We start from the raw sequence: 26,572 nt of genomic DNA on the forward strand, positions 1-26,572 counted from the left end.
GGTATGTAATTTTTATATGTTGTTGGATATGATTTGCTAATATTCTGTTGAGGATTTTTACATCTACATGCATGAGAAATATTGGTCTGTAGTTTTCTTTTCTTGTAATGTCTTTGTGTGGTTTTGATATTAAGATATTGCTGTCCTCATAGGATAAGTTCCACTCCTATCTTCTGAAAGAGATTGTAGATAATTGGTTTGATTTCTTCTTTAAATGTTTGGTAGAATTCACCAATGAACCTATGTGGACCTGGGACTTTCTGTTTTGGAAGTATATTAACTACTGATTTAATGTCTTTAATAGACAGGCCTATTCAGATTATCTGTCTCTCCTTACTTGATTTTTGGCAGACTTTGTCTTTCAAGGAATTAATCCATTTAATCTAGGTTATCAAATCTGTGGGTATAGAGTTGTTTGTAGTATTTCTTTAACGTCCATGGGATATGTAGTGATGTCCTGTCTTTCATTTCCATTATTAGTAATTTGTGTCCTCTCTTTTTGTTTTTCTTAGCCTGGCTAGAAGCTTACCTCAAAGAACCAGCTTTTGCTTTCATTGATTCTGTTGATTTCCTGCTTTCAGTTTCATTGCTTTCTGTGCTAATTTTTATTTTAGGTAAATTGTGTTTTCATTTTCATTTAGTTCAAAGTATTTTACAATTTCTCTCGAGATTTCTTTGACTCGTGTTATTTAGAATTGTATTTGTTTACTCTCTAAGTATTTTGGGATTTTCGAGCTATCTTTCTATTCCTGATTTCTAATTAAATTCCATTGTGGTCTGAAAGCAGACATTGCATGATTTCTATTCCTTTAAATTTGTTGAGGTGTGTTTTATGGTCCAGAATGTGGTCTGTTTTGGTGACTGTTTCATGTGGCATGAGAAGAATATATATTCTGCTGTTGCTGGATGAAATTGTCTACAGATGTCCGTTATATCCAGTTGATTTACGATGTTGTTGAGTTCAGCTGTATCCTGACTGATTTTCTCCCTGCTGGATCTGTCCTTTTCTGATAGAAGGGCATTAAAGTCTCCAACTGTAATGATTCATCTATTTTTCCTGGCAGTTTTGTCAGTTTTTGCCTCATGGTTTTTGACTATTCTTAGGCATGTACACATTAAGGATTGTTACAACTTCTTCAGATAATTAACCCCTTTATTATTAGGAAATTGTTTAACATGAACAAACTGTTACTTGTTAGATCAATTAATAATTAAAAACTTAAAGTTTTAATTTTACCTTCACATATTCCTTCTCTGTGTTCTGCCTTTCTTTATGTAATGTAGGTCTGAGTTTTTGACTTTTATAATTTTCTTCCTTCTAAAGAATTTCTTTAAACATTTCTCGCAAGGCAGGTCTACTCGCAACCAATTCCCTCAGTTTTTATTGGTCTGAGAAAGTCTTTAATTCTCCTTCATTTTTGAAGGATAACTTCTCAGGGTACAGAATTCTAGCTTGGTATCTTTTTTGTTTCCTCTTAACACTTTAGATATCTCACTGCACTGTTTTCTTGCTTGCAAGATTTATGAGGAGAAGCTGGATATAATTTTTATCTTTTCTCCTCTATAAGTAAGCTGTTTTCCCCCCAGGCTTCTTTTAGAATTTTTTCTTCATCTTTGATTTTTCTGTAGTTTGAAAATGATACTATATACCTAGATGTAGTGTTTTTGGTGTTTATTCTGGTTGATGTCCTCTGAGCTTCCTGGGTCTGTGGTTTGGTGTCCGTTATTAATTTGGAGGAAAGTCTTAGTCATTATTGTTTTAAATATTTATGCTGTATTTGTCTTTCCTCTCCTTCTGGAATTCCCGTTAGTTTACACCTTTCGTAGTTGTCCCAAAGTTCTTGAATACTCTGTTGTACTTTTCCCTCAATCTGTTTTCTCTTTGCTTTTCAGTTTTGGCAGTTTTTATTGAGGTATCTTCAGGGTCACAGATTTTTTTCCTCGGCTGTGTCATCTACCTGTAAGCGCATCAAAGGCATTCTTCATTTTTGTTACAGGGCTTTCGATCTCTAGCATTTCTTTTTGATTCTTATTTAGAATTTCCATCTTTCTGCATACATTGCCTATGTGTTCTTACATCCTGTCTGTTTTATCCATTAGAGCCCTTAGTGTCTTAATCATAGTTGTATTAGATGCCTGGACTGATAATTTCAGTATCCCTTCTGTATCTGAGTCTGGTTCTGATGCTTGCTCTGTCTCTTCAAACTATGTTTTTTGCCTTTTTGTATATCTTGTAATTTCTTCTTGACATCAGGACATGATGTATTGGGTAAAAGGAATGGCTGTCAGTTGGCCTTTAGTAATGTGGTGATAGGGTATGTGGGGAGGGAGTGTTCTACAGTCTTATGAGTGCGTCTCAGTCTTCTTGTGAGCCTCTGCCTCCGGACTGTGAACTTCACATTTGCTTCTCAGTGTTTCCCTCTCTTTTGGTGGGACAAGATGACTACAGCCAGCTAGAGTTGGTTATCTCCCTTCCCCCAGGACACTTAGGCTCTGACAAAACCCCAGCAGTTTAGGCTCTGGTTGAAGAGTTTCTCTTGAGGACACACCTCATATGCATGATAGTTATATATATGCTTAATGTATATTAAAAAGACAACACATGTTTGATGAATAAATTGTTGAATAGGAGAGAGTGCTCTGATGTATTTCAAAATAGTTCTGTTCTCCACTGCTGTCTGAAGTACAAAGGGATTTTTCTCCTGTATTCACTGTGAGAACCAGGTTGAGCTCCTGCAGATAAAACTCACAAAAGTGTGGGAGTCCCCAGTAACTGGGTCTCTCTGGAGTTTTTAACTTTCAGACTTGTCCACACTGAGCCTCCACCAATTCACCAGTTACAACTCGGTTTTCCCTACCTTGGCACCGGTTCCCACAGAGGTTTGTTCTTGGAGGCTGCTTCTTTTCAGTAGTTCTCTGTATTCACTTGTCTCTCCATGTTTGGGAACAGCAGTTTTCCCTGTGACCCCCACCTCTCCAATGGATCTAAGAAGAGCTGTTGATATTTCAGTCATGACAATCAAACACATCTCCAGACATTGCCAAATATCCCCTGGGGTGGGGATGCGGGGGGGCAAAATCATCCTGGTTGAGAAATACTAGATTAGTCAATAAAACTTGATGGTGGTGACTGAATCTATAAGAAATTAATTTTAAAAAAAGCTAAAGTTTTTGACAGGGGGCTGTTTACCTTCAGGCAGTGTTTGAGTGCTTTACATATGGCTACATATTTATTCCTTACAACAATCTTGTAAAATAGATATAATTACAAACCCCGTTTTATAAGATGAGTAAACAGCAGCACAGAGATTCTGAGTGCATAGGCCTTTCCCCAGAGCTGGTAAGTGGTAGAGCCAAGGCTCCAGCCATGTGGCCAGACTTCACAGACTTCCTTTGGGAGCCCTCGTATTTGAGTCATCACAAATTATTCATATGCTTGCTGCACAGCTGTCATTTGGATTCTTTTCTTTGCTGCTTCTATAGGTTATAGAAACAGTGTAAGTTACTGCTGCATAACAAACCATCCCAAACTTGGCTCTCCTCTATAGAATTTATTCGATTTTTTTTTAAGAGAAGAAAAAAATATATTTATTTTTGCCAGGATAATACATACCTATTACCAGATATTATGCATTTGAGGAATTTTGTGCTTGACAGAAGATTGACTGCCCTACCTCTGTTGTTTTTAGTTATTCTTCTTATTTTCAGCTTGTTTTCTCACTGCAGCCTGGCATGACTGAGCTCCATACCTTTATGGAATTCTTCAGGATAGAATAGCTTTTTTTTTTTTTTTCACAGCTTCTTCTTGCATTTCACTCTGCTTCATTAATTACCACTCTTCCACATGCTTCCTATCCACTAGAAAGTATGCTTGTATACTTTTGTTCTCCATCTGTTCCCTTTAATATTGAGGGTTTATAATTTTTACAATTTTTAAATTTATTATTTTACCATCCTTTAATGGGATTTCAGGAGGGAGAGAGATAAATGTAAGTACCATATCACTTTGAGTCACCAATACATTTATTTCAATAAAAGAACTTTGTTGTGAGCATAACATTTATTGGTTAGTGTTAAAGAAACAAAAGTTATCATAGCACAGTTAATAGAAATGAGTCATTTTTGGAGATGCATGTTGAAATTTTTTTCTTGCTAACCAGTATGAAGTAGTTAAAGTATATATGCCATTTCATTACCTTTGTTGTTATTGTTTTTTTTCTTTTTCTTTTTTCTTTTTTTCTTTTGAGACAGAGTCTCACTTTTGTTGCCCAGGCTGGAGTGCAATGGCGCAATCTCAGCTCACCGCAACCTCCATCTCCCGGGTTCAAACGATTCTCCTGCCTCGGCCTCCCAAGTAGCTAGGATTACAGGCATAGCGCCACCTTGCCAGGCTAATTTTGTATTTTTAGTAGAGACCGGGTTTCCCCGTGTTGGTCAGGCTGGTCTCGAATTCCGTACCTCAGGTGATCCACCTACCTCAGCCTTCCAAAGTGCTGGGATTACAGGGTGAGCCACTGTGCCCAGCTGTTGTTATTGTTTACATTAAAGGAGGTGACTGGGTCAAATGGGAGAAATGTCTCCCATTTCTAATGTGTGTTACTTTATAAAATCCTTTTTATATTTTAGAATATTTAAGAATTCCTACTACTTTATAGAGTTGGAAGAAAGTTTATAGTTATCCAGTCCTTTAATTTATAAATGAGAAAACAGATCTAGAGAAGTTAAATGACTTATTCAGGATTTTTTTAGCTGTTTATTGTCTGAGTTGGTCATAGAAGTCAGGTTTCGTAAGTATTTGTTATTCTTCTGTACTGTCTTCTTTTAAGTTTGCTATGATGTTTGTATCTATTTTCTGTCTTCACCAGCAAATTTTATTTAAGAACTACTGTTCAGCATCCCATGTAGCTTTGAATAGCATGTATGGTACTCATGTATAACATGAGGTAGTTGGATTAGTTGATGTCTCATATTTCTTTTACCACTAGTTTCCCGATTCTAAGCTGTATATTAAATGGTCCTCATATGCATGATAGTTATATATATGCTTAATGTATATTAAAAACACAACACATGTTTGATGAATAAATGAATGAATGATTGAATACATGAAAGTGATACTGTTCCATATGTCTGTAATTCCTTTACCTTCCTCCTTTCTACCTTGACGGTCCTGTTCAACTTTCAGGCTTCCAAGGAGAAAATAGTACAGCAGAATAGCAGGAGATCTGAGCTCTGTGACCAACTCTTAAAGGAAATAGTCAACTCCAAGTTAGTACCTATGACAGCTCAGTTAGTGGGCTTTATTGTAACATTTTCCAGGGTTAGGCACTGAGCTCCATGATACATATCCAGCAGTGACAGTATGCTTCCAGTCTCTGCAGTCTATGTCAGCATGAGAGGAGCTATCAATGTTAGTTTAGAGACTTTAAAACAGGACTCCCTGTAGTCAACATGGATTGTGGGAGTTGCTACATTTACTGTTTTTAGTAGTCATTTGACAAGTAAATGAGTACATTTTGGTATAAGCCCTAGAATTCAGAGATGGTTCTAGACTATGATTTTTGAAGCAAGGGTTTGTCTGATTGTTTGATGTAGCTTCTCAAAATCAATGATGCAATATCAAAAATCAAATGAAATAATGAGCTACAATTTAAAAGCAAATTCAGGTGTTAATCCAGGGTTCTTATGCTTGTGAGTGAAAATTATTTTTCACTCACTGAAAACACACTGACTTCCCTGCAAAATATAATAAAGTAAAGGCAAAAAATAATGGAAGAGAAATGTTCTACTTCCACTTGATTTTAAAGTTACCTTTAAAAAATAACTATATAAAGTTTATAATGTAATTAATATTTAACTGTAGACTTACTAAAAATCTCAAGAGAATCTTTTTAAACAGTTGAGAGCACTCAATAATTTTCTAAAACCAAGGGGAAAATACCGCTTACTATTATACTAATCTTAGCTCAAATGTCTCTTTACAATTGATAAAGGACATTGTGTTATTTTAGGAACAGGTCTTAGTGATGGCTGAATTATCTCCAGTAAAAGTTTAACTACTGGATCTACTACTACTGCATCTTCATGTCATCTAGTTGTTTTTTTTTTTTTTTTTTTTTTTTTTGAGACAGAGTCTCACTCTGTTCCCCAGGCTAGAGTGCAGTGGTGCCATCTTGGCTCATTGCAACCTCCATCTCCTGGGTTCAAGCGATTCTCCTGCCTCAGGTTCCTGAGTAGCTGGGATTACAGGCACATGCCACCATGCCCAACTAATTTTTGTATTTTAGTAGAGACGGAGTTCCACCATGTTGGCCATGCTGGTTTGAACTCCTGACCTCAAGTGATCCACTCACCTTGGCCTCCCATAGTGCTGGGATTACAGGTGTGAGCCACTATGCCTAGCCCCTGTCATCTAGTTTTAATTGAACTATGGCTTCAGTTGAGTCAGCCAAAAGGAAAAAAGAAGAAGAAGAGAGGAACTCTGGTAGATATCAGCCATAAAAGTGGAGTAATGGGAAAGCAGATCATAGGGAAAGTGGGCAGGACCTGCCCTGGTTACAAGCAGAGACCCCCAAGTTGATACTGTTTGCTCTTCTCTTGAGCACTGCTATTATCCACTGCTTTGGTGGCAGCTGCTATGGATGGAATAGTGGCTCCCAGCAAAGGATTATGTAGCTGCTCTTGTCAAGAATGGCTTACTTAGAATTACTCTTTTATGCTACCTCTAAAGGGCAAGTCAGCTGTGTCTGTGTTACCTCTGTAGGATTTGTTTTATCTTTGGCTCTGCAAGAAAGAACTTTTTTTTCAAAGTGCTTGTTTAAGGACCTTTAATGTTGTATTTTGTGGATTTATAAAACTAGTGTGATTGCTCATGGCATACATTCCTGGTTACCCTTTCAGCTGTAGTTGGTCTCTAGGCCTATTGACTTGTCTTTAGTTTAGATTGACCCTTTTGTGCTAAGGATTTTTTCCCAGTGTGTTTCAGTTCACCAAACAAATTCATCATCATACCCTCCCTCTAGCACCTAAGGGACTTGGCATAAGCCAAATGTCTTGACTTTCCTTTTCCTGAAGCAGAGATCATAAACTTGTGGTTCGTGGGCCAAATTCAACACCTGGATGTGTTTTGCCAGGTTGGTAAAATGGACAACTTTTTCCCCCTGCATATAATACGTATTTAAAAATTGGAAAATTTACATTAATATGTGGATTTCTGGCTTTTCTTGGAAAATTAAAACATAAAAAATTAAAACATGGGGACTTGAATTGCAGCTGGAGCTGAGTAGTGTCTGTACCTTTTAAACTTGGGCACGTATCCTGATTATCAAGTCCTCACCTGGCCTGGCGTTTGAGTTTGTAATCTTTCAAGTAGTACATGCATTAAACTTAAGTCACAAATATAGTTGTGTAGCTTTAAAAATAAATGCACTTTACTATTGAACTTTTAGTAAGTAGTTCTCCCCTGAATAACAAATGTAAAACTCATTCCAAATACAGCATGTAAGTCGTCAGCTCAAATTGTTAATATTCTTCCATGATTTGCTCTCACAGATAGAAACTTAGCTCTTCCTTTAGTTTGTACCAAATTGCACACACCACTCTATACACAAAAATGAGTAGAAGGCACAAATCTGTGTTTACGGATTTGGAAAAATGTGTTTGGAAAAAATTTTTGTAAGAAAAAAAGAATAGTCATACCTCAAGTGAATTTAATATGTAAAACAATTCCTAGAAAGTGAATAGCACAAAACAAGCTGTTTTTCTTTTGGAATTTAGGAAAAACAAAAGTATTAATAAATTCAAGTTTTTTTTAGAAAGAATTGTATATCAGGAAATCATGTTCAGACTGATCATTGTGATGAAAGGCTCTTAATTGTTTTTATCATAATGTATATTTAAATTTGTTTTAAAAGAATAGTCAGTTTCACTAAACTTGACTTAGCAGGCATTTTTTTACAGATGGTCAGTGCTAGGAATAAAGTCAATTGCTTCTTGGATGCCCTCCTCACGTGCTCATACTCTGACTACTAACCACCCCACCTCCCCCATTTTCAGAGACTTGATATACAGACACTCTTCTACTCTCCTTACCCTGCCTGGGCTCTTGAGACCTCACCCTGGACTATCACATCTCTGTCATCCTCTGCCAAGTGTAGATGTCTAATTTCTTTCTTTTTTCTTTCCTTTTTTTTTTGAGACAGAGTTTCACTCTTGTTGCCCAGGCTGGAGTGCATTGGTGCAATCTTGGCTTACTGTATGTAACCTCTGCCTCCCGGGTTCAAGTGATTCTCCTGCCTTGGCTTCCTGAGTAGCTGGGATTACAGGCATGCACCACAATGCCTAGCTAATTTTGTATTTTTAGTAGAGACAGGGTTTCTCCATGTTGGTCAGGCTGGTCTCGAACTCCAGACCTCAGGTGATCCACCCACCTCAGCCTCCCAAAGTGCTGGGATAACAGGCGTGAGCCACTGCACTCAACCTCAATGCCTACTTTCTTTAACTCCTCTTCAGGAAGGAAAGGATGGAAGAGGAAGTTGAAGAGCATAACTGGCATTTTAAAGCAAAATTCCACAAACATTTTAAAATTATTGCTACAACAATTGACTTTAATAATATTTCTTTAAGACTTTATTATACCTTCATGTTGAGGTACATGTATATAAATATCTCTTTTCATATTTAGGGCTCTCCAAAAAATGTGGAATCCTTCGCATCTATGCTGAGACGTTCTCCTCTTATGCAGATGGGACCTGCAAAGGATAAACTGGTCATTGGACGGATCTTTCATATTGTGGAGAATGATCTTTACATAGATTTTGGTGGAAAGTTTCATTGTGTATGTAGAAGACCAGAAGTGGATGGAGAGTAAGTAGAATCATTTCCAAGTACCTTAAGAGTATTCATTAAAGTCAAGACAGCTCAAAAGTATTGTTGAATGAAAGGTATTTTTTGAAAAGACAGAAAACATATTTATTTGTCTTGATAATGCGGAAGAAAAGTCTGAAGTGCTTTAAAAATACTTGTTGGTCATGGTAGGCCAGACTCATGTCTTCTCAAAGCAGTGAAAGCAGTTGCTGGGAAGACTTGAATGTTCATCCTGATAATAAGCCATTCCACACCATAAACTTAAAACCAACTTTGTAATGTACGTTGCTTAGGCCATTTTGCCTGGAACCCTTTTTTTGTCCCTTCTCTGTTCCATGATCTCTTTCCACTTCTCCTTTCTTTTTTTTCTTTCTTTTCTTATTATTTTGCATCTATTTTTAGGATTATTTTTCCTAATAAATAGAGTTCATTCTGTTGTAGTTTATGTAGGTAAAGATATTTATGAATACAAAAAGGCACTGGAGAAGGCACTAAGGTGGGAGATCTAGGAGTGGAATATCGAGAGTCAAGGAGAGGTTGAACTAAGATTCTGAGATGGGAAACCAATAGTAAACAAGATAGAAGTGATTTTTTTCCCCATCAATTTCTGATGTGCATTTTTTAGTTTTCACTATTTTTGATATCAGGATGCATATTACAGTTGACAGTATATTAAATTAACTGGCAGTGTTTTTTTTTTTTTCTTAATCATATATAAAACAATAGTGAATCTAGTAATCAATGGTATTTTAGATAGGATGAATTACAGTGTTTAAGAAGTTTTTGGCATATAAAAATTGGTCATATTGTGGAAATGAAAGGCGAAGAGTCTACTCCAGACCTAGGAGAGCAATTATGAGAATTATTTGCTTTTCTCCTGAGAGCTGGCTATCTAAAGATGGCGTTGATAATTGGTCTTACCAATTTAGAGACATAAACTTGTTCTACCTGAATCTGAATAGGGCCTGACAAACAACAGAATACACATTTCCTCAGATTAGTGATATATGAGTAAATATTTAACAACTAGCTGATTAAAAAAAAAAGCCCTAATTTCTATAATGTAAAATACTCCCAACATGGCCAATGTCAAGTCACCAACATGATGTCACTGAATGCAGAGTTGGGAAGATGTGTGCGCAGGGCTTCTCACAAACTGATATTAGCTGGCTGCAGCGCACCTCTAGCTTAGATAACCAGAGGCTGAACAGTGTTTTAACAAGATGAGTGGTATAAACCAGGTGTCAGCTGAAAGACTGTGCTCCCTGGCATGAGAGGAATGGCTCGAGCATGACTTGAATTGGTATATCAAATATCATACAAGCTTAGTTCAAAAGTAGGGAGACCCAAAGAAATTTCTAAGTAGGGTGTGTCTGTCAATCCAGATTTTAATACTGTAATCGGTATCTGTTATGTAAACGGCTACAGAAGGAATTCAATTATTGTGTCTAAAAATTTAGAAAAGCGATTGGCATATGGTAAACAAATGCTACTATTGTTATTGTTATTTTCATTGCATTGTTATTACTAAAATCCTGGTGACCTAATGATGACATCCCTCAAGAATTCCTTTTGAGGAGGGTTTATGAAGGAGGCAAGTAAGAAGATAGGTGATAAAAAGTTACCCTTTAAGAGAGGTATCCTCAGCTCTTAGGTATTATACTATCACCAGAAGCTGTAGCAGATCATTTTTTCATTAGTGGAAAATATATAGTAATTATAAAATAAAGTACTGTTTTATTTTACACAAAGAAATCCTTAGTCCCCTCCTTACAATTGATCAGCTACCATGGATGCTGTCCAGTTGCAGTGCCTATCTTATTCTTACAAGCTGACCTAACGTGCAACCAGAGAATCAGGTATTGACTTTCTAAAAAGATCTATGTTATGACAACTCTGCTAAGCTATTTCTCAGCAGATATTCAACTGCTTAGTCAAGTTTATTATAAATTACAAATACCAGTCATATACTTTTTTTTACATGTGAGGATGGAATTCTGTTAATCATATGTCTTTCATGGATATTTATTTCTTTGTGGATATTCTTTTGTCTGCACTGTTCTTTTTTCTCATTGAATTAAAAATTTAAAACATCACTTTTGTGATTATGTCATATTCTTGAACATAATATATTCAGAATGCCGTAGAGATCTAGAATTAAGTTGCCCAAGCTGGACTTGAACTCTTGGGCTCAAGCAATCCTCCCACCTCAGCAGGGACTTACAGGCATGTACCACCATGCTTGGCTTTTAAGTCACAGATTTTTAAGTATCAGATTTGCGATTAGTTTTCTAATGAGTAGTATAGTCTGACTTAAATTTGTTTTATGTGTAGTATAGCTTTAAATGGTTAAATACTAGCATCTATTACAACATTTATTAAATCTTAATTTTTAATTTAAAACTAAGTATATACCACATATGCACACATTCTATTATATAAATTATTTTCTTGAAACCTCCATCTCTGTTCTCCCCCCAATGAAGCAGTCATAAAAGCTTTTTGAGGGGAGAGGGGGTGGCTCAGTAATTTTGCAAGTAAATTTTCTAATCTTTGGAGCAGTGAGTATATTAGAGTCTTTTTAAATGTATTTAGGAGAGTTATATGCCTACATCTCTTTGTTCTGTAGCTATCTGTAGTAATTTCTCTATTCCTGCTTCCATGAAACCATCTGCTTAGTACTCTTACCAGAAGTACCCATTTAAACTTCAAAGGAGTCACAAAATAAATACATTCATGAATGAGGATCATCAAGAAGGAAGAGTCAAAGTGCTACAGGAGTTGATTTGTTCATTCATTCATCCGTTCACTCATTCATTCAACAAATACTTACTAGACCTCTTCAGTTAGCCAGGTACTGTTGTAAAGACTGGTAAACCAGACAGACTAGTTCTCTGCTCTCTTGAAGTGCATATGCAAATGGGGGAGGGAGCCATAGATAGTAAACAAGTACATGAATCAATTTAAAATATTGGTAATTACATAAGTAAAAATGGACAGTACGGTGACAAAGTGCCTGGTGAGTGGAAGATAACAGTAGTCAAAAAAGGCCTTCTAGTTCTAGTGCTTGACTTCTAGTTCTAGTGCTGTAAGTCTGAAATGCTACCAAAGTGGCTTTAAAAAAAAAGGTAAAAGTCAAGTCTTCAGCTGTCTCTGAAGCTCTCTTCAGCTTCCTCTTTGGTCCTACAGACTGGTAATGTTATTTCTAACTGTGCCCAATCTTCAGCCAAGGTTTAACATCAGTAGTTTGATTACTTATTTTCTCTACCTACATATCCTATGTACATACCTTTATGGCTATGTAGATAACAACTCCAGGTCTTTATCTACATACATTGTTTTTTGAGAGAAACTTTTTAACGTATCAAATTTCATGTTCTCCAGTTTTTAATCTATCATGAAATGAAGGTTTATACTCTTCACAGAATATTTATTAGATCTTCATTTGAAGATCTAATAAATAGATCTTCATGTAGAAATGCCTAGGTTCTTTCTAAAACCCTTCTCTAGGTTTCTTATAGGGATCTGTCACTTATGCTTTGAAAATATTGTTGAGAATTGTCAGGTCAGCATAATTACTGTTTTGGTTACTTATTACTCCTACTTATATCTAAAACAAAATTTGTGGGTAGGAACCGACTTTATTCAAATGTTTGCCTGTTGTCTTTATCACTGAACAAGGAAGTAATGAGATCCAGCTCAGTTGTTTCTGGTCTTTCCCTTTGTGGACCTGTGTTTAGATTATATGACTAGGTAGAACAGCTTATTGGGCTGGACACATGTTCTCTACAGTCATGCTGTCAGGCCTCTGACTGAACAGAGTCTAGGAGGCTGAATCTCCATAATGACAGAGCTTCCTGCTTTGGTACATTTTAAATCGTTATAAATAAGAGAAATACATAATCTGTTCATCATTCATCGGCCTTCCTTTTTTTTTGAGACAGAGTCTTGCTCTGTCACCAGGCTGGAATGCAGTGGTGCAATCTTGGCTCATTGCACACTCTGCCTCCTGAGTTCAAGCGATTCTCCCACCTCAGCCTCCTGAGTAGCTGGGACTACAGGCGTGCACCACCATGCCCAGCTAATTTTTGTATTTTTAGTAGAGACGGGGTTTCACCACGTTGGCCAGGATGGTTTCGATCTCTTGACCTTGTGATCCACCTGCCTCGGCCTCCCAAAATCTGGGGATTACAGGTGTGAGCCACTGCACCCAGCCCAGCCTTCCTTTATTTTGATCCTTTTAGAGAACTATTTTCTTTTCTTCATTCAGACTTTTGTGTAGTTGAGTAATGCTACTTTAGGACAGTTTAAAGATTAATTAAATACAGTGAAAAATAACTAATTGAAATATCCAGTTTAGCCAAATGTTTTAATTTTTTATTGTTTCTTTTAATAAGTAAGTTTGGCATTTCAGACTTATAACAACTAATAGGGATCAGAAAATATTTTGATTAATGAATATTCTAATTAGCTAAATGATAGCCTCTTAAGTTCTATAACTTTTGTTTTAATGTTCATTTTTGATTATAGTTTAAAGAAACAGTTTTTAGTCTTTGTACCAAAAAACCCTAGAGTTTTGCAGAAAAGTTTAAGATATTGCTTATTGGGGATAAAGGGGCAGTTGGGCCCTACTTTCAGAGTGGCCCTACATTTATCTGTTTTATGTATTACAGCTCTGGGACAATTTTGTTTAATGTGTGTGGTGAGTATTTCTACTGTAAATAAGAAAAGTTTGAAAAACACTTGGAAAGGAAGAAACTAATTTTAGAAAGACATGACCTAAATAGTAACATTCAGAATCTAAGCTATAGTACTTAAGCATGAACAATAGTAATTTGATCTACTTAGAGTAAGTTGCAGAATAGGCATAAGTATATTTAAAGATTTTGAGACATGCATGGGACCTTATAGTGCCAGCCTCAAAAGTTATTCTATTTTTCTTTTAAATCAGCTTATGACTTGAAGTCAGAAATCACAGATGACAAATCAGAATGACTAAGAATGGCATTAACTTCTTTGGAAGTTATCATTTAATTAACTGATTTGTCAAATCAGTTGACATCATCGTTTTCTTTTGTAAAGCCCACTGACAGATACCAACACCACATGGAACATTAGAAATTAGTAGTCCTGTACTATACCTAGGCACTTTTGTTTCTTCCAGTTGAGGTACATGTTTAGCAAAAGCTTAGTTGTGCTTCTTTTCTTTTTTTTTTTTTTTTTTTTTTTTGAGACAGAGTCTTGCTCCATCACCCAGCCTGGAGTGCAGTGGCATGATCTCGGCTCACTGCAACTTCTGCCTCCCAGGTTCAAGCAATTCTTGTGCCTGAGCCTTCTGAGTAGCTGGAATTACAGGCGTGTGCCACCACGCTCGGCTAATTTTTGTATTTTTAGTGGAGACAGGGTTTTGCCGTGTTGGCCAGGCTGGTCTCGAACTCCTGACCTCAAGTGATCTGCCCGCCTTGGCCTCCCAAAGTGCTGGGATTACAGGCGTGAGCCACCATGCCCGGCCTAGTTGTACTCATTTCAAAACGTGTTTATATTAAGAAATTTACTTGAATATTGTACAAATTAATAAAATTTGAATACAGAAAGGGTTTTTGTTCTTATGAATGCTAACTTTAATGTTTTAGAAAGACCCCACAAAGGAAAACTTTGGTTTTTTGTTTTTTTTCCCCCTGTCCCTGCTGCTTGAATCAGAAAGGAGTTTTTTGTTTTTAAGAAATTGCTATTGAATTAGATTGTGCAAGAAAACTGCAGATTGAAACAAAAATTATAAAAACGTGAAAGGTATTGCTTTCCAATTGTCTTTCTGTTCTTGTTCTACTTTCACATGACTGGCCCTGTCAGTCACAGACCTTGCAGTGTGGGTATTCTTATGTAAGGAAGAGCAGAGCTTCAGTGAATGGACCCCATACTAAGAGAGAACGCCTTGGCCCCATATTAGAATATTTGCATTAATCTGCTTTAAGTTAATATTTTTGCTGTGTACATGTATACTTTTTCTATGAGTCTTTAACCTAATTTTCCATGAAACTTTCTGTGAGTCAGAGGGCTTGTATAGTGATTTAAAAATACAGAGCACTTTTCCCATCATGGGAATTTGTGTACTCGTGTTTTTAGACATTTTTTCTTCTGTCATATTAATGCAGCTCACAATTTCACAGACTTGATTGTTTCCTTTCTATATTCCATCTGATTTCCTTCTGATAATCATAACAGCTTTTTAAAAACCTACACTGGCATTTTATGTATATTGTCTCATTTCTTCTTCACAACAAACATATAGAAAGTATATATTATCTCCATTTCCCAAATGAAGAAAATGCGTCTCTGAGTATAAATAATGTGCTGCAGTCACGCAACTAGTAATTAACAAAGCAGGGATTCAAACCTAGGGCAGTGTATGTCCAAATTTGCCTTTCACCCTGCTGTGCTGCACTCTAAATCATACAATATATAGTAACTCAAGCATCATAAAGACTTCCTAAAACAGTCTTACATATGAAGCAATTTCATGTCAGGGACCCTGAAGGCAGTGTGGCAGTGAAGCTCTGTGGAGGTCTGTTAAAAAATGATAGGTAGTCTATTATATCTTTGGTTATGGTGTGCGTCGTTGCTATGTTACGAATGTTTGTGTCCCCGCAGAATTCATTTGTTGAAACATAATCACCAGTGTGATGTAGTTAGGAGGCTGGACTATTGGGAGGTACTTAGGTCAGGAGGATTCTGCCCTCATGAATGGGATTAGTAAACTGGCTAGTTAATCTATGAACCAGGTCCAGGTCTTCATGACACTAAATCTGCTTGTTCCTTGATCCTGGACTTCCAGCCTCTAGAACTGTGAGAAAGAAGTTTCTGCTGTTTATAAGGTACCCTCATTTATGGTGTTTTGTTATTCAGATCGAACAGACTAAGAAATAGTATGGTGAGTCTGAATACTGTAACCCCCAATAAGCTAATAACTAGCAGGTCTAGGCTTTGTTTTGTGATGGATCTGTATCATAATTATGGTAAGACCTCTAGTCACAGGACCTGATTAATATCAATATGCCTCATGTTATTTGGGAATGATATGTTTCAAAAAAGTTTATTGTGTAAATAATAGAAAATTGGCTATTTATACCTAATATACTTAATTTTTAATTGTTTATTGGTTCTTTTAATAAAATGTATTATATACTTTCTTTGAACCTTGTTAGACCTAAAGCAGTTGAGCCTTTTTTTGTTTTTCTTTTGATGACCCAGGGTCACAATTATAAACATTAATTTTTGTGTTGTATCATAATAAAAATATGCAGAATTATGCTCCATAACCATATAACCCCCCAGATCTGCAGTTTTGTGTTATCTCTCCTTTACTGCTGTTATGCCCTTATCTGCTTTTTATAGCTTTCTCAGACCTCCTAATTTTCCTCTTCCAGTATGCCTATACTTGGGAGATCAGTCATCAAATTTGTTGTGCTTAAAATAAGAACAACTAGGGTTTGAGTAAGGACCTAGCAGCCTCTTCTGTAAGTAAAGTATGGGTACTTTAGTGTATGGGCTTCAACATGTATTCTGACAGCTCCTAAACTCCTTCTGTATAGGTCTCACTGGGCTGTGTAGCTACTTGATGTCACCAGATAACTAACTTCCTGATAAGTGAAGTGTAGCTGGGTTGGAGTTTTGCCTGTGTTGACTGTCTGTTCACTGATGCCCTTGATAAGGATTGTCACATATCAGAACAGTGTTTGTTGAACCAATCAAGGTGCCGAGTGTTTTGGACATGAACATTTATCATGGTTGAGACTTTAACACCTCCAGTAGGGGCAGTAGCAAAAATAAGGTGAAATTATTCAATCTGAAATCCTGCTTGAGATGGTACCAATTGTTATAGTGAATTTGCAAGTAAATGAGTAAATTTCTTAAAACTCCTGTTAGGCCCAAAGAATTGCTTTATAGCATTGATTAGTTTGGATGCCTTAGAATGCACTGGTAAAACATTTTATCAATCTCAAGAAATAAGCTACTTATTTTATTAATTTTATTTTTAAATGAACTGGGCATGATAAGATTTTCACTGAGTCACCAAACCTTTAATGAGCTATTAACATCTATTATGTGCTACCTGTGTATTTAAGGCTAGTGACATACAGACTAATGACAATCCCTGCTTCCAGGGAGTTGATCCGGTCAGGGGGATAGAGAAGTAAACCAATAAATATAACATCATGTAAGTTCTGTTTACTGTCTTCTACAGGAATGGAGAAGGAATTGATGGTTCAATCTGCTTGTGTCAGAGAAGGCTTCCTAGAGGAACTAACAATAGAACTGGGTTGCAAAGGATGGGTAGGAGATACTACGTGCAGAAAATGAGAGTGTTTCTGGGTGAGGGAGCAGCACTTGCCCAAGTTTTAAATGAGAGAGAGAGCCTGCCTCTTCTGGGAATTCAAGTGGTTTAGTTGGCTTAAGTTTAGGAGGAGTGATGGGAGAGTGGGGAGATGACCAGGAGCCAGATTTTCAAGGAATTTACATACTGTCCTAAAAAATTGAGATTTTATTCTGAAGGTAGCAAAGAATCATTAAAATATTGTAACAAGCAACGTGGGTCAACTTTGTGTTTCAGTGAGATCATTCTGGCAGAGGTGTGGAACATATTTCGGAAGAAAGATGTGAGAGGGAGGTTAGTAAGGAAGCCGCCAGAAAAAAATGATGAGAATGTGAATTAAATCTTAGGGTGGGGAAAGGAGACACGTTTAGCAATTTAGGAAGTAGAAGAGACAGGTCTTGGTGACTGAATAGTTGTGGTTTGTGTGTGAGAGAGAAAAGTTTTGAATAATGTTTCATTTTGGACATGAATGACTAGGTAGATAGTGAGGTGGGTTGTATGGGGGAGGTGGAGAAGGGGAATGTGTTATATTGATATGATTGCATGCTTTAAAAACAAAAGTTAAAATGCCCAGATTTAGATCAGTTTTATTCTCCTACTTCCGTTCAAGGTCATAATACTTGTGATTAGTGTTAGTCAGGAGCATTTCTTTTTTTATAATATAGTATCTTATATATGTATATAAAATCTCTGTGGTTAAACTATGCTGTTGCTTTGGTCAAAGAGCCAAATTCTCCAAATCTTTTCATTTCATTAAGTTGTATTTTAGTTTTGATTTTTCAAGAGCTGTAAACATGTCCGTAAAATCCTCAAGTCCAGTTTTATAAGTAAAGTTCATTTACTAATGTGTTAATGAGGATTCTGTCTTTTAAAGCATTATCTCTGTGCTGACTCTCTATCATAACACACAAGATTGACAGCTCTGAAAATCGAAGGGTTTCAAAACAAGCATGATTGGCAGCTCTAAGGTAACTAGCACATGCACTGAATATTATTTGTACTTTTGTTTGACACTAAGGTGGAATAAACAAGCTAATTTCCCCATCTTTGTTTCTATTTCAGGTTGTGTGATATGTAGGGTCAGATAAAGAGTGGATGTTTCAAAAACTAAAGTTTTTAAGGTGTATTGGTGGGGAAAAGAGAAAATAAGAATTTGAATTAAGTGGGTCATTTTATTGCAGATGACATGGAACATATTTAAAAAGTATGCATGTTTTTATATAGGTTGGTGGTTTAAAATCATCTAGTTTTTCTTTAACAGATCTCTTAAGTCCTTTTTAGGATAGGAGAGCATCTGTTATATTTAGCTTTTTAATAGGAAACCTGAAAATATGTTCAAATATGATCAAATTATAAAATATGATCTTAGAGATGTTCTCAGTTCATGAAACTCATGTAATTCAGACTGAACAGCATTAGAGGGGTTTTTTCTTGTTTGGATACATGCCATAACAAAATTCTTTTGGATTGATTTGTTCTATTGGATTGATTGTTCAATTGAATTCTGTTTTAGTTGATGTGCAAAATGGATTTGCTTTATGTAGCATATTCACATATGTGTAGCTCTGTCATTCCAGAGATTGTCTAAATTTACATCTCTAGGAAGTTTGCCTCATATGCCTTCTCAGGACTGTAAAGGTCAAAAGTGAATCTGGAAACTACTTTGGTGATTGCCTGTTAAGGAATGCAAGCAATTAAGTGTTCTCACAAAAGCTTCGAAGGTAATATCTTAATAGGACAGAGAGGAGAAAGAATCAGGTCTGCACTCCTATGATTGGTTCAGGCTGTAGTTGTATTGACCTACAAGTGGATTTTTTAAGAATTAAAAGCTGTTTTAAAAGAAGGTCTGAGTTCTCTTTTTGTTTGTAGAATTTTGTCTTAATTTAGATTGCTACTTGATAACATCTAGAGACTCATAGGGACTTAGAATTTCAGCACATATTTTGTGATTTGTAATTCATTATAAGAACAATAATAGCTAACATTTGTTGAGTACTCTATGCTAGGTACTTTGTTAAGAGGTTTGCATGCATTATTTTCTTTAACCTTGTTATTACTCTAAGGTACTGTTAGAATTCTCATTTAAAAACACTGAAGAAACTAAGGTTTATAGAGATATTTTAAATAACCTAGCCAGGGACAGCAGCTAGTAAGTATGCAGATGTGAGGTAAAGTAGCTTCTCTACATTGTTAACCACTACTTTATGCTACTTACTCAAATTACACTTTCAGGGTATGTGTTTATAAGTGTGTGTGAGATGTGTTAATTTTATCAGCAAATATTTATTGAGTACCTTAATCATAGTGTGCTTAATGCAGGTTTTAAAAACTGTATGACATCTTCATCTTTAGGAGGAAAGATATATACATATAGCACAGTAACACAGAGGAATATATGAATAAATGACTAAATGAATGATGTGGTCAATCATCTGGCTTCTTCAAAGGAGAAGCCAGAGAAATGAAAGTTGAGATGGTTTCATAGACAAAAAAGTGCCTCCCAAAGAGATGAAACTTTAGTTAGAATACTGAAGGATAGAGGGGGAGTGTTGGGATGGATAATGAAAGGACACCTCTGGGGAAAATGGCATGAGGAGTGGCACAGAATTGAGAATAAGCTTTGTGTGACTGTTATCTATGTCTGTGTAACAAATTACTTCATAACTTAGTGGCTTAAAACAATAAACATGTATTATCTTACATAATTGCTGTGGGGCGGGAATCCAGGAATGCCTTAGCTAGATGATTCTGGCTCAGGGTCTCACATGAAGTTCAGTCAAGATATTGGCCAGGGCTGTAATCATCTAAAGACTTGACTGGGGCTGGAAGATTTGCTTCCAAGGTAGCTCACTCCTATGTCTGGCAAGTTAGTGCTGGCTATTGGCAGGAGTCCTTGGTTCCTTGGCACGTGAATCTCACCATTGATGGGCTGCATGAGTGCCCTCACAACATAGCAGCTTCCCCCATAGTAAGTGATCAGAGAGAGAGAAAGAGAGCAAGGAAGAAGTGGTGATAACTTTTATGACCTAGTCACACATTATCACTTCTGCCATATTCTGTTGGTTAAAAGTGAGTCACAAAGCCCAGCCTATACTCAAGAGAAAGGGAATTGGGCTTTGCCTTTTAGAGGGAGGTGTACAGAATTTGTGTATGCATTTTACGTATTTTCTGTGTGTGAACAAAGCTTAACTTTTAATACAAAAATGTAACTATAAAAACATAAAATATATGAGCAAGATTTAAGAAAATGGAAACATCTTTCTCTCCTTGCTGTTTTCAATGTTAAAAATATTTTCATCACTAATATATTGTTAGACACTACTTAAACCTAGATTTTCTGTATACTTTCAAGGTAACCTTTATTTTTTTCTTTCCTACTGTGATTCTAGGTATCTAAAATTCTTGTCTCCTTACTTATCCATACATTGAGTCAACTGCTAGCAACTTTGAGCTAGTTCAGTAAACATTTATCAAGTGACTTCTCTTTGCTAGGCCCAGTGCCAGCTTTGGCTTTAAAAGTCCACACTGCTTCTCTTTGTCTCTATGAATTCAAATCTGGCAAAAGCTCTTTTTTAAGCTGCTGACACTCCGTTTTCTTAGTTATTTCTATCTCATGCAAGAGAGCCTTGCTAATTTCAGACAAATTTCAAATTATTTTTTATTTTGGTTAATTGAATTACAGTCTATCCAGCCACCTAGTCCAAAAAGCTGAGTCAGAATAGGCTCATTTCTCTTCATTACAACCCTCCTCCTCATCCACTCAGTCACCAGCTTTCCTCTTAATTATCACTGAAATCTGTCCTTTCCTCTGTCTCTACCATTAGGGCTTTTCTCCAGCCATGGATATCTTGTACCTTGTACCTGAATTTGCCACAGTTTCTTTCTTTTCTTTTCTTTTCTTTTCTTTTTTTTTGAGACGGAGTCTTGCTCTGTCGCCAGGCTGGAGTGTAATGGCATGATCTTGGCTCACTGCAACCTCCACCTCCCGGCTTCAAGCGATTCTACTGCCTCAGCCTCCCAAGTAGCTGGGACTACAGGCACGTGCCACCATGCCCAGCTAATTTTTTATTTTTTAAAGAAGAGATAGGGTTTCACCATGTTGGCCAGGATGGTCTCAATCTTCTGACCTCGTGATCTGCCTGCCTCAGCCTCCCAGAGTGCTGGGATTACAGGCGTGAGCCACCACACCTGGTTCACAGTGACTTTCTCCTAATCATTGTCTTTGTTTCCATTCTCTTTCCTCCTCTATTCTATTCTTTTTCTTTTTCTGTGTATGCATTTGAAGTGACCACAGTGGTCAAGATTCCATGACATGGAAGTTTTAGGGAGTGGTGAAATACTTGCTTTGCTGGATAGGCTAGGATCCTTATAGATAAGTCTGAATTTCAGGGTGAAAAGTTGTGACGGTAGTGTTTGGGGATTGGCATTTGTATCTGCTGACATTAGTAGTGATGTGTGAGATGGAGTGGATGCTACAAGACCAGTTCTGAGACTATTGTAATCCAGGCAGTAGGTGATTAGAGGCTGGACTAGAGTGGAAAGAGATGGGAACAGAAAACTAGAAGAGCCTGTTCAGAGAAAGACTGATAGGACTTGGTAACTCATGCTAAAGGTTTCTAGCCCAGGTGACTAGAAAAATATAGATCACAGCAGTAAGGAAGCGGGGCAGAGAACTGTTCAAAGGGCAGGAGTTCTGTTTAGGACATGTTGTGGTTATTCTATCTTTATTTATTTATTTTTAAAACAGGGTCTCACTCTGTCACCCAGGCTGGAATGCAGTGGTGCAATCTCAGCTCACTGCAACATCCACCTCCTGGGCTCAAGTGATTCTTGTGCTTCAGCCTCCTGAGTAGCCAGGACTACAGGTGTCTGCCACCATGCCTGGCTGATTTTATTTGTGTGTATTTTTGGTAGAGATGGAGTTTTACCATGTTGCCCAAGCTAGTCTTGAATTCTTGAGCTCAGGTGATCCACCCACTTCGGCCTCCCAAAGTGCTGCGATTACAGGTGTGAGCCACTGTGCCCGGTCATGTTGTGATTTTTCTGTAGGCATTTGGTGACATGGGATTGGAAAGATGAGAAATTAGGCTGTGGAATAACAGTAGACCTGGAATTATTAATAGCAACTTCATATTAGGCTCTGAGTGCCTTTATCAGCAAAAACAAAACAAAACAAAATATAAAGGCAACAGCATCACTGCGGATTTATGTTTGTACCACACTGAGAGTGCCTGCCTTGAAGAAATGTTGCAGTGTTCATGTTCAGGCATCCTATTACAGAAAAAAAAGCTACATTTCTAAAAGTGAAATGCAAATGTAAAAATAACAGGATCCTTTTAGAAAAATAGTATAACCTTGCCAGGTATATTATTCTTATTATTCAACTTCAGGACTCTAAAATTCTTTCATTCATTTCTCGTAGATTTGTTATTACTTTTCCTACTTCACTCTTAGGCATCTGTTCTTTGCTTCTACGTCCTTAGAAGATAACCTTATCTCCTTTCTTGAAATCAAGTTTGTACCTTAGTTTAAACCATATAAAGTTGCAGTTTTTAACGTCAGAATAGTTGAGTGTCTGACATTTCAATTGATTCAAGCTAATACTCCCTGGATTTCCTATTCCTTACCTTAAATTTTTTCTGTATCATTTTTTCTAAATAGTTTGATGAGATTGGAAACATTTTAGCATGTTTCCCCTTAAAGGTATTGTACTTTTCCCATTCCCAAATTACCGTTCATTCATTAGGTCAGCCCACCAGGCTGTGCCCTCACCATTATACTTGTTGAAAGCACCCTCTTAAATTCATCAGGGACATCTAGTTTTCTGCCCAATAGCTTTTGCTTAACTGCTTTGTATTATTCAATAATATTGGCTATTCCCTTCTCAGAAATTCTCACATGCCTTTATTTTCTTGATTCTCCTTCCACTTCTCTGTTCTTTTTCAATATTCTTCTAGGAAGTGCTTTATACAATTTTAGAGGGTAAAAATGGCAGGAAGGAGATGACAGTAGTTTTTGGCATGTGCAAGGAAGTCAAGTAAGACAAGTAACAGGAAGAACATAGAGTGGAGGACAAGAGGTCTAGGTTCTAACCCTACATCTCTCAGTGTGTACAGTAGAAATTCATTTACCCAGGTGTCTGATGAACAGAATTATTCAAAAAGGCTTATTTTGGAGCTCCCTGTTTTAAAAATCAGAGCATTATAATAAAGAATACTTTTATGTGTCTATAAATGACATTTGTGTTTTTTATGTCTCCGTATCCATTTTTCTTTTATTGAATATATTAGGAATTATTTAGGTTCAAAATTGTCCTGTACTTGAAAACATGATGCTTTGTTCTTACCTTGTTTTAATTTTTAATAAAATATTTTTCCATAAATATATTACAGTTAGGTTTCTTTTTTTTTTTTTTTTTGAGATGGAGTCACCCAGGCTGGAGTGTAGTGGCACGATTTTGACTCACCGCAACCTCTGCCTCCCGGGTTCAAGGGATTCTCCTGTCTCAGCTTCCTGAGCAGCTGGGATTACAGGCATCCGCCACCAGGCCCGGCTAATTTTTGTACTTTTAGTAGAGATGGAGTTTCACCATGTTGGCCAGGCTGGTCTTGAATTTCTGACCTCAAGTGATCCACCTGCCTCGGCCTCTCACAGTGCTGGGATTACAGGCATGAGCCACCACGCCCAGCCCAGAACCTTAACTTTGGACCTAAAATAGAATACTTTGTGTTCCTTTAGAAAAATGCAAATTAGATATCACATAGGTATAATTAAGTCCTTAATTAGAACTGATTGAGCATATTATAATGTTCATGTGGATTTTATGCTATTGCCTGTCATTTTTGAATTTATTAAGCAAACCAATCCTTCCTTGATGTATTTTCCTTGAAAGCATTTCTTTTATATCTACTTATAAAAATGGTAGTATCAACTCTTTGTTATGCTATACCTCTTTCAGTGTGGAAGATATGATTTGAAGTTACTTGGCTTCCAAAATATATTGCTGTAAATGTACATATTTTGAGACTCAGCATTTTTGCTAGAGTTAATCTTACCTCAAAACTTCTATTTTATTCGCCATTCTGTTTCAACTTTTATTTTACATTTTTTAAATTTACTAGAATGATAATACCTCAAATTAGTTTGAAAGTTAACAGCTGAACACAAACTCTTTAAATTTCAAGATCTATTTGAGAAACTAAATATCTTTCCTAACTGCAATTGCAAATATTTTAGTTTGCCTGTTTCCTGAATGTAATTTATTTAGAAACTTTAATTTTGAATTTAGCTTGTTTTTTAAATACTATGTGTTCAGCATGTTTTTGGTTTTGTTTTTTAAGACAGGGTCTCGCTGTGTTGCCCAGGCTGGAGTGCAGTGGTGCGATCACAGCTCACCACAACTTCCACCTCCTGGGTTCAAGCAGTTCACCCACCTTAGCCCTACAAGTAGCTGGGACTACAGGTGCTTGCCACCATGCCCAACTAATTTTTGTATTTTTTGTTGAGACGGAGTTTCACCATGTTGCCCAGGCTGGTCTTGAACTCCTGAACTCAATCATTCTGCCAGCTTCGGCCTCCCAAAGTGCTGGATTTACAGGCATGAGCCACTGCACCTGACCCAGCATGAATTTTTAAAGCTCTTTGTTTCATTTATTTCACTGAAGAGAACATCTGAAGTTTGAAGCAAAGCATTCCAAAAGTAAAGTTTAGCATATATTGATTTGTGATATGAATTCTATGTCTATTATTAGTAGTAATGGTAGTGATGATGACGATGGTGTTGATGACTGGTAGCAGCAGCAGCATCTTTCTAATGTTTTGAATTATTACGAAGTTTTCCCTCCAAAGGAATCTTGTTACTTTAAGAAAATAAACATGTGCTGCATATTTTGGAGAAAATAATTTTTAAATGTCTGGCATAGTGCCTTGCAGAGTATAAGTTCACAATAAATACTCATTGCTTACTTTTTTGATGGACAAGAGTCATCAAGGCATTTACCTATCAGTAGAGTGTTTCAATTATTGGTTGAATACACTGTTCTTAGTTCCTTTGGTGTTATAAAGGGACGAAGTTAACCTCCAGTGACGAGGCTGTAGTATTCCTGTTTCAGTGAAGAAATGAGAGCCATTTCAGTTTTAAGAAAAATAAAATCAGTGTTGAATTAAATGAGAATTTATTATTTTCTGGATTTGAAAACTATAGGGCATTTTCTACCTGTTCTTGTCTTCATAGTTGGCTATGTTATCATAATCATTATAGCCAACATTTATTAGCTGTTAAGTCTTAACTGTATTCAGTCACTTTTCTAAGCATAATACTAGTTAAGATCATGGCCTTGAAAAGATTTCTGGATTTGAATCCTGACTCTACTCCTAACTAATTGTGTGATCTTAAGCAAGTTGCTTAACTTGGGAGCCTTAATTTTCTTGTCTTTAAAGTGGTTGAAGATAGTACTTACCCCCAAAGTACTATGAAAGTACTGGTTGGTGTGAGAATTAAAGATGTCATCATTATCACAACAGCTGGCATTACTGAACCTCTTCTATGTGTCAGACAGATACTATGCTTTACATACGTCTTACTAGCATCACCCTTATATACTAGATGAGGAGGGTGATTCTCAGAATTTGTGACTTTCCAAATTATTTAGACTTGTGTCCATTGCAAATAGCAGAAAACTTGTCTACTTGTGGCTTAAAAAGTTAGAGACTTGTTTTTGTTTTTTTTTTTTGCATGAGAATCCTGAATGTTGGTGGCTACTGGGGTTGTTTTAGAAGCTTGACAATGCTTTATGCTTTAACATCAACATGAGGCTCGGGGCTTCTTGAGTAAGGCTGCTGATTCTACAGACCACATGTCTGTGTTTAAGGGAGGAAGAGAATGGGAAGGAAGAGAATGGGGAGGGCAAGTAGTTTTCATAAGGGTAGTTAAAAAGCAGACCTGGAATGGGTGCAGTGGCTAACACCTGTAATCCCAGCATTTTGGGAGGCTGAGGCAGGAGGATTGCTCGAGTCTGGAAGGTTGAGGCTGGAGTGAGCTGTGTTTGTGTCACTGCACTCCAGCCTGGGTGACAGAGTGAGACCCTGTTTCCCAAAAAGAAATAAATAAGTAAAAAATTTTCTTTTAAAATTTGTTTTTTATTTTTTTGTCCCTTTTACCAGGAAAACAAAAGCTGCCAGACTTCAGTTTTCATTTAATTGTCAGACTTATACAACATATCTAGCCTCTCCCTAACTGCAGGGAAGGCTCTGAAAACTAGCATTTAACTTTTTCACTGTGACTGCTTCAGGGGAGAAGGGGTCTGGGAATAACTCTTGTGCCACCTAGCCAGTGGG

The 26,572-nt window shown here is 36.8% G+C and overlaps 1 protein-coding gene across 1 annotated transcript in view; it reads left to right on the forward strand.

Annotated features, from left to right (window-relative positions):
* Nucleotides 1-26,572, forward strand: part of MRPS28 (mitochondrial ribosomal protein S28) — a 100,852-nt gene that overhangs the window by 13,058 nt on the left and 61,222 nt on the right. The window contains exon 2 of the mRNA XM_050802243.1: nt 8,684-8,865. Coding sequence (XP_050658200.1) covers nt 8,684-8,865 — 182 coding nt within the window. The remainder of the gene's footprint in view (nt 1-8,683; nt 8,866-26,572) is intronic.

Source organism: Macaca thibetana, chromosome 8 (genome assembly GCF_024542745.1).
Source record: "Macaca thibetana thibetana isolate TM-01 chromosome 8, ASM2454274v1, whole genome shotgun sequence".
NCBI classification, from domain to species: domain Eukaryota; kingdom Metazoa; phylum Chordata; class Mammalia; order Primates; family Cercopithecidae; genus Macaca; species Macaca thibetana.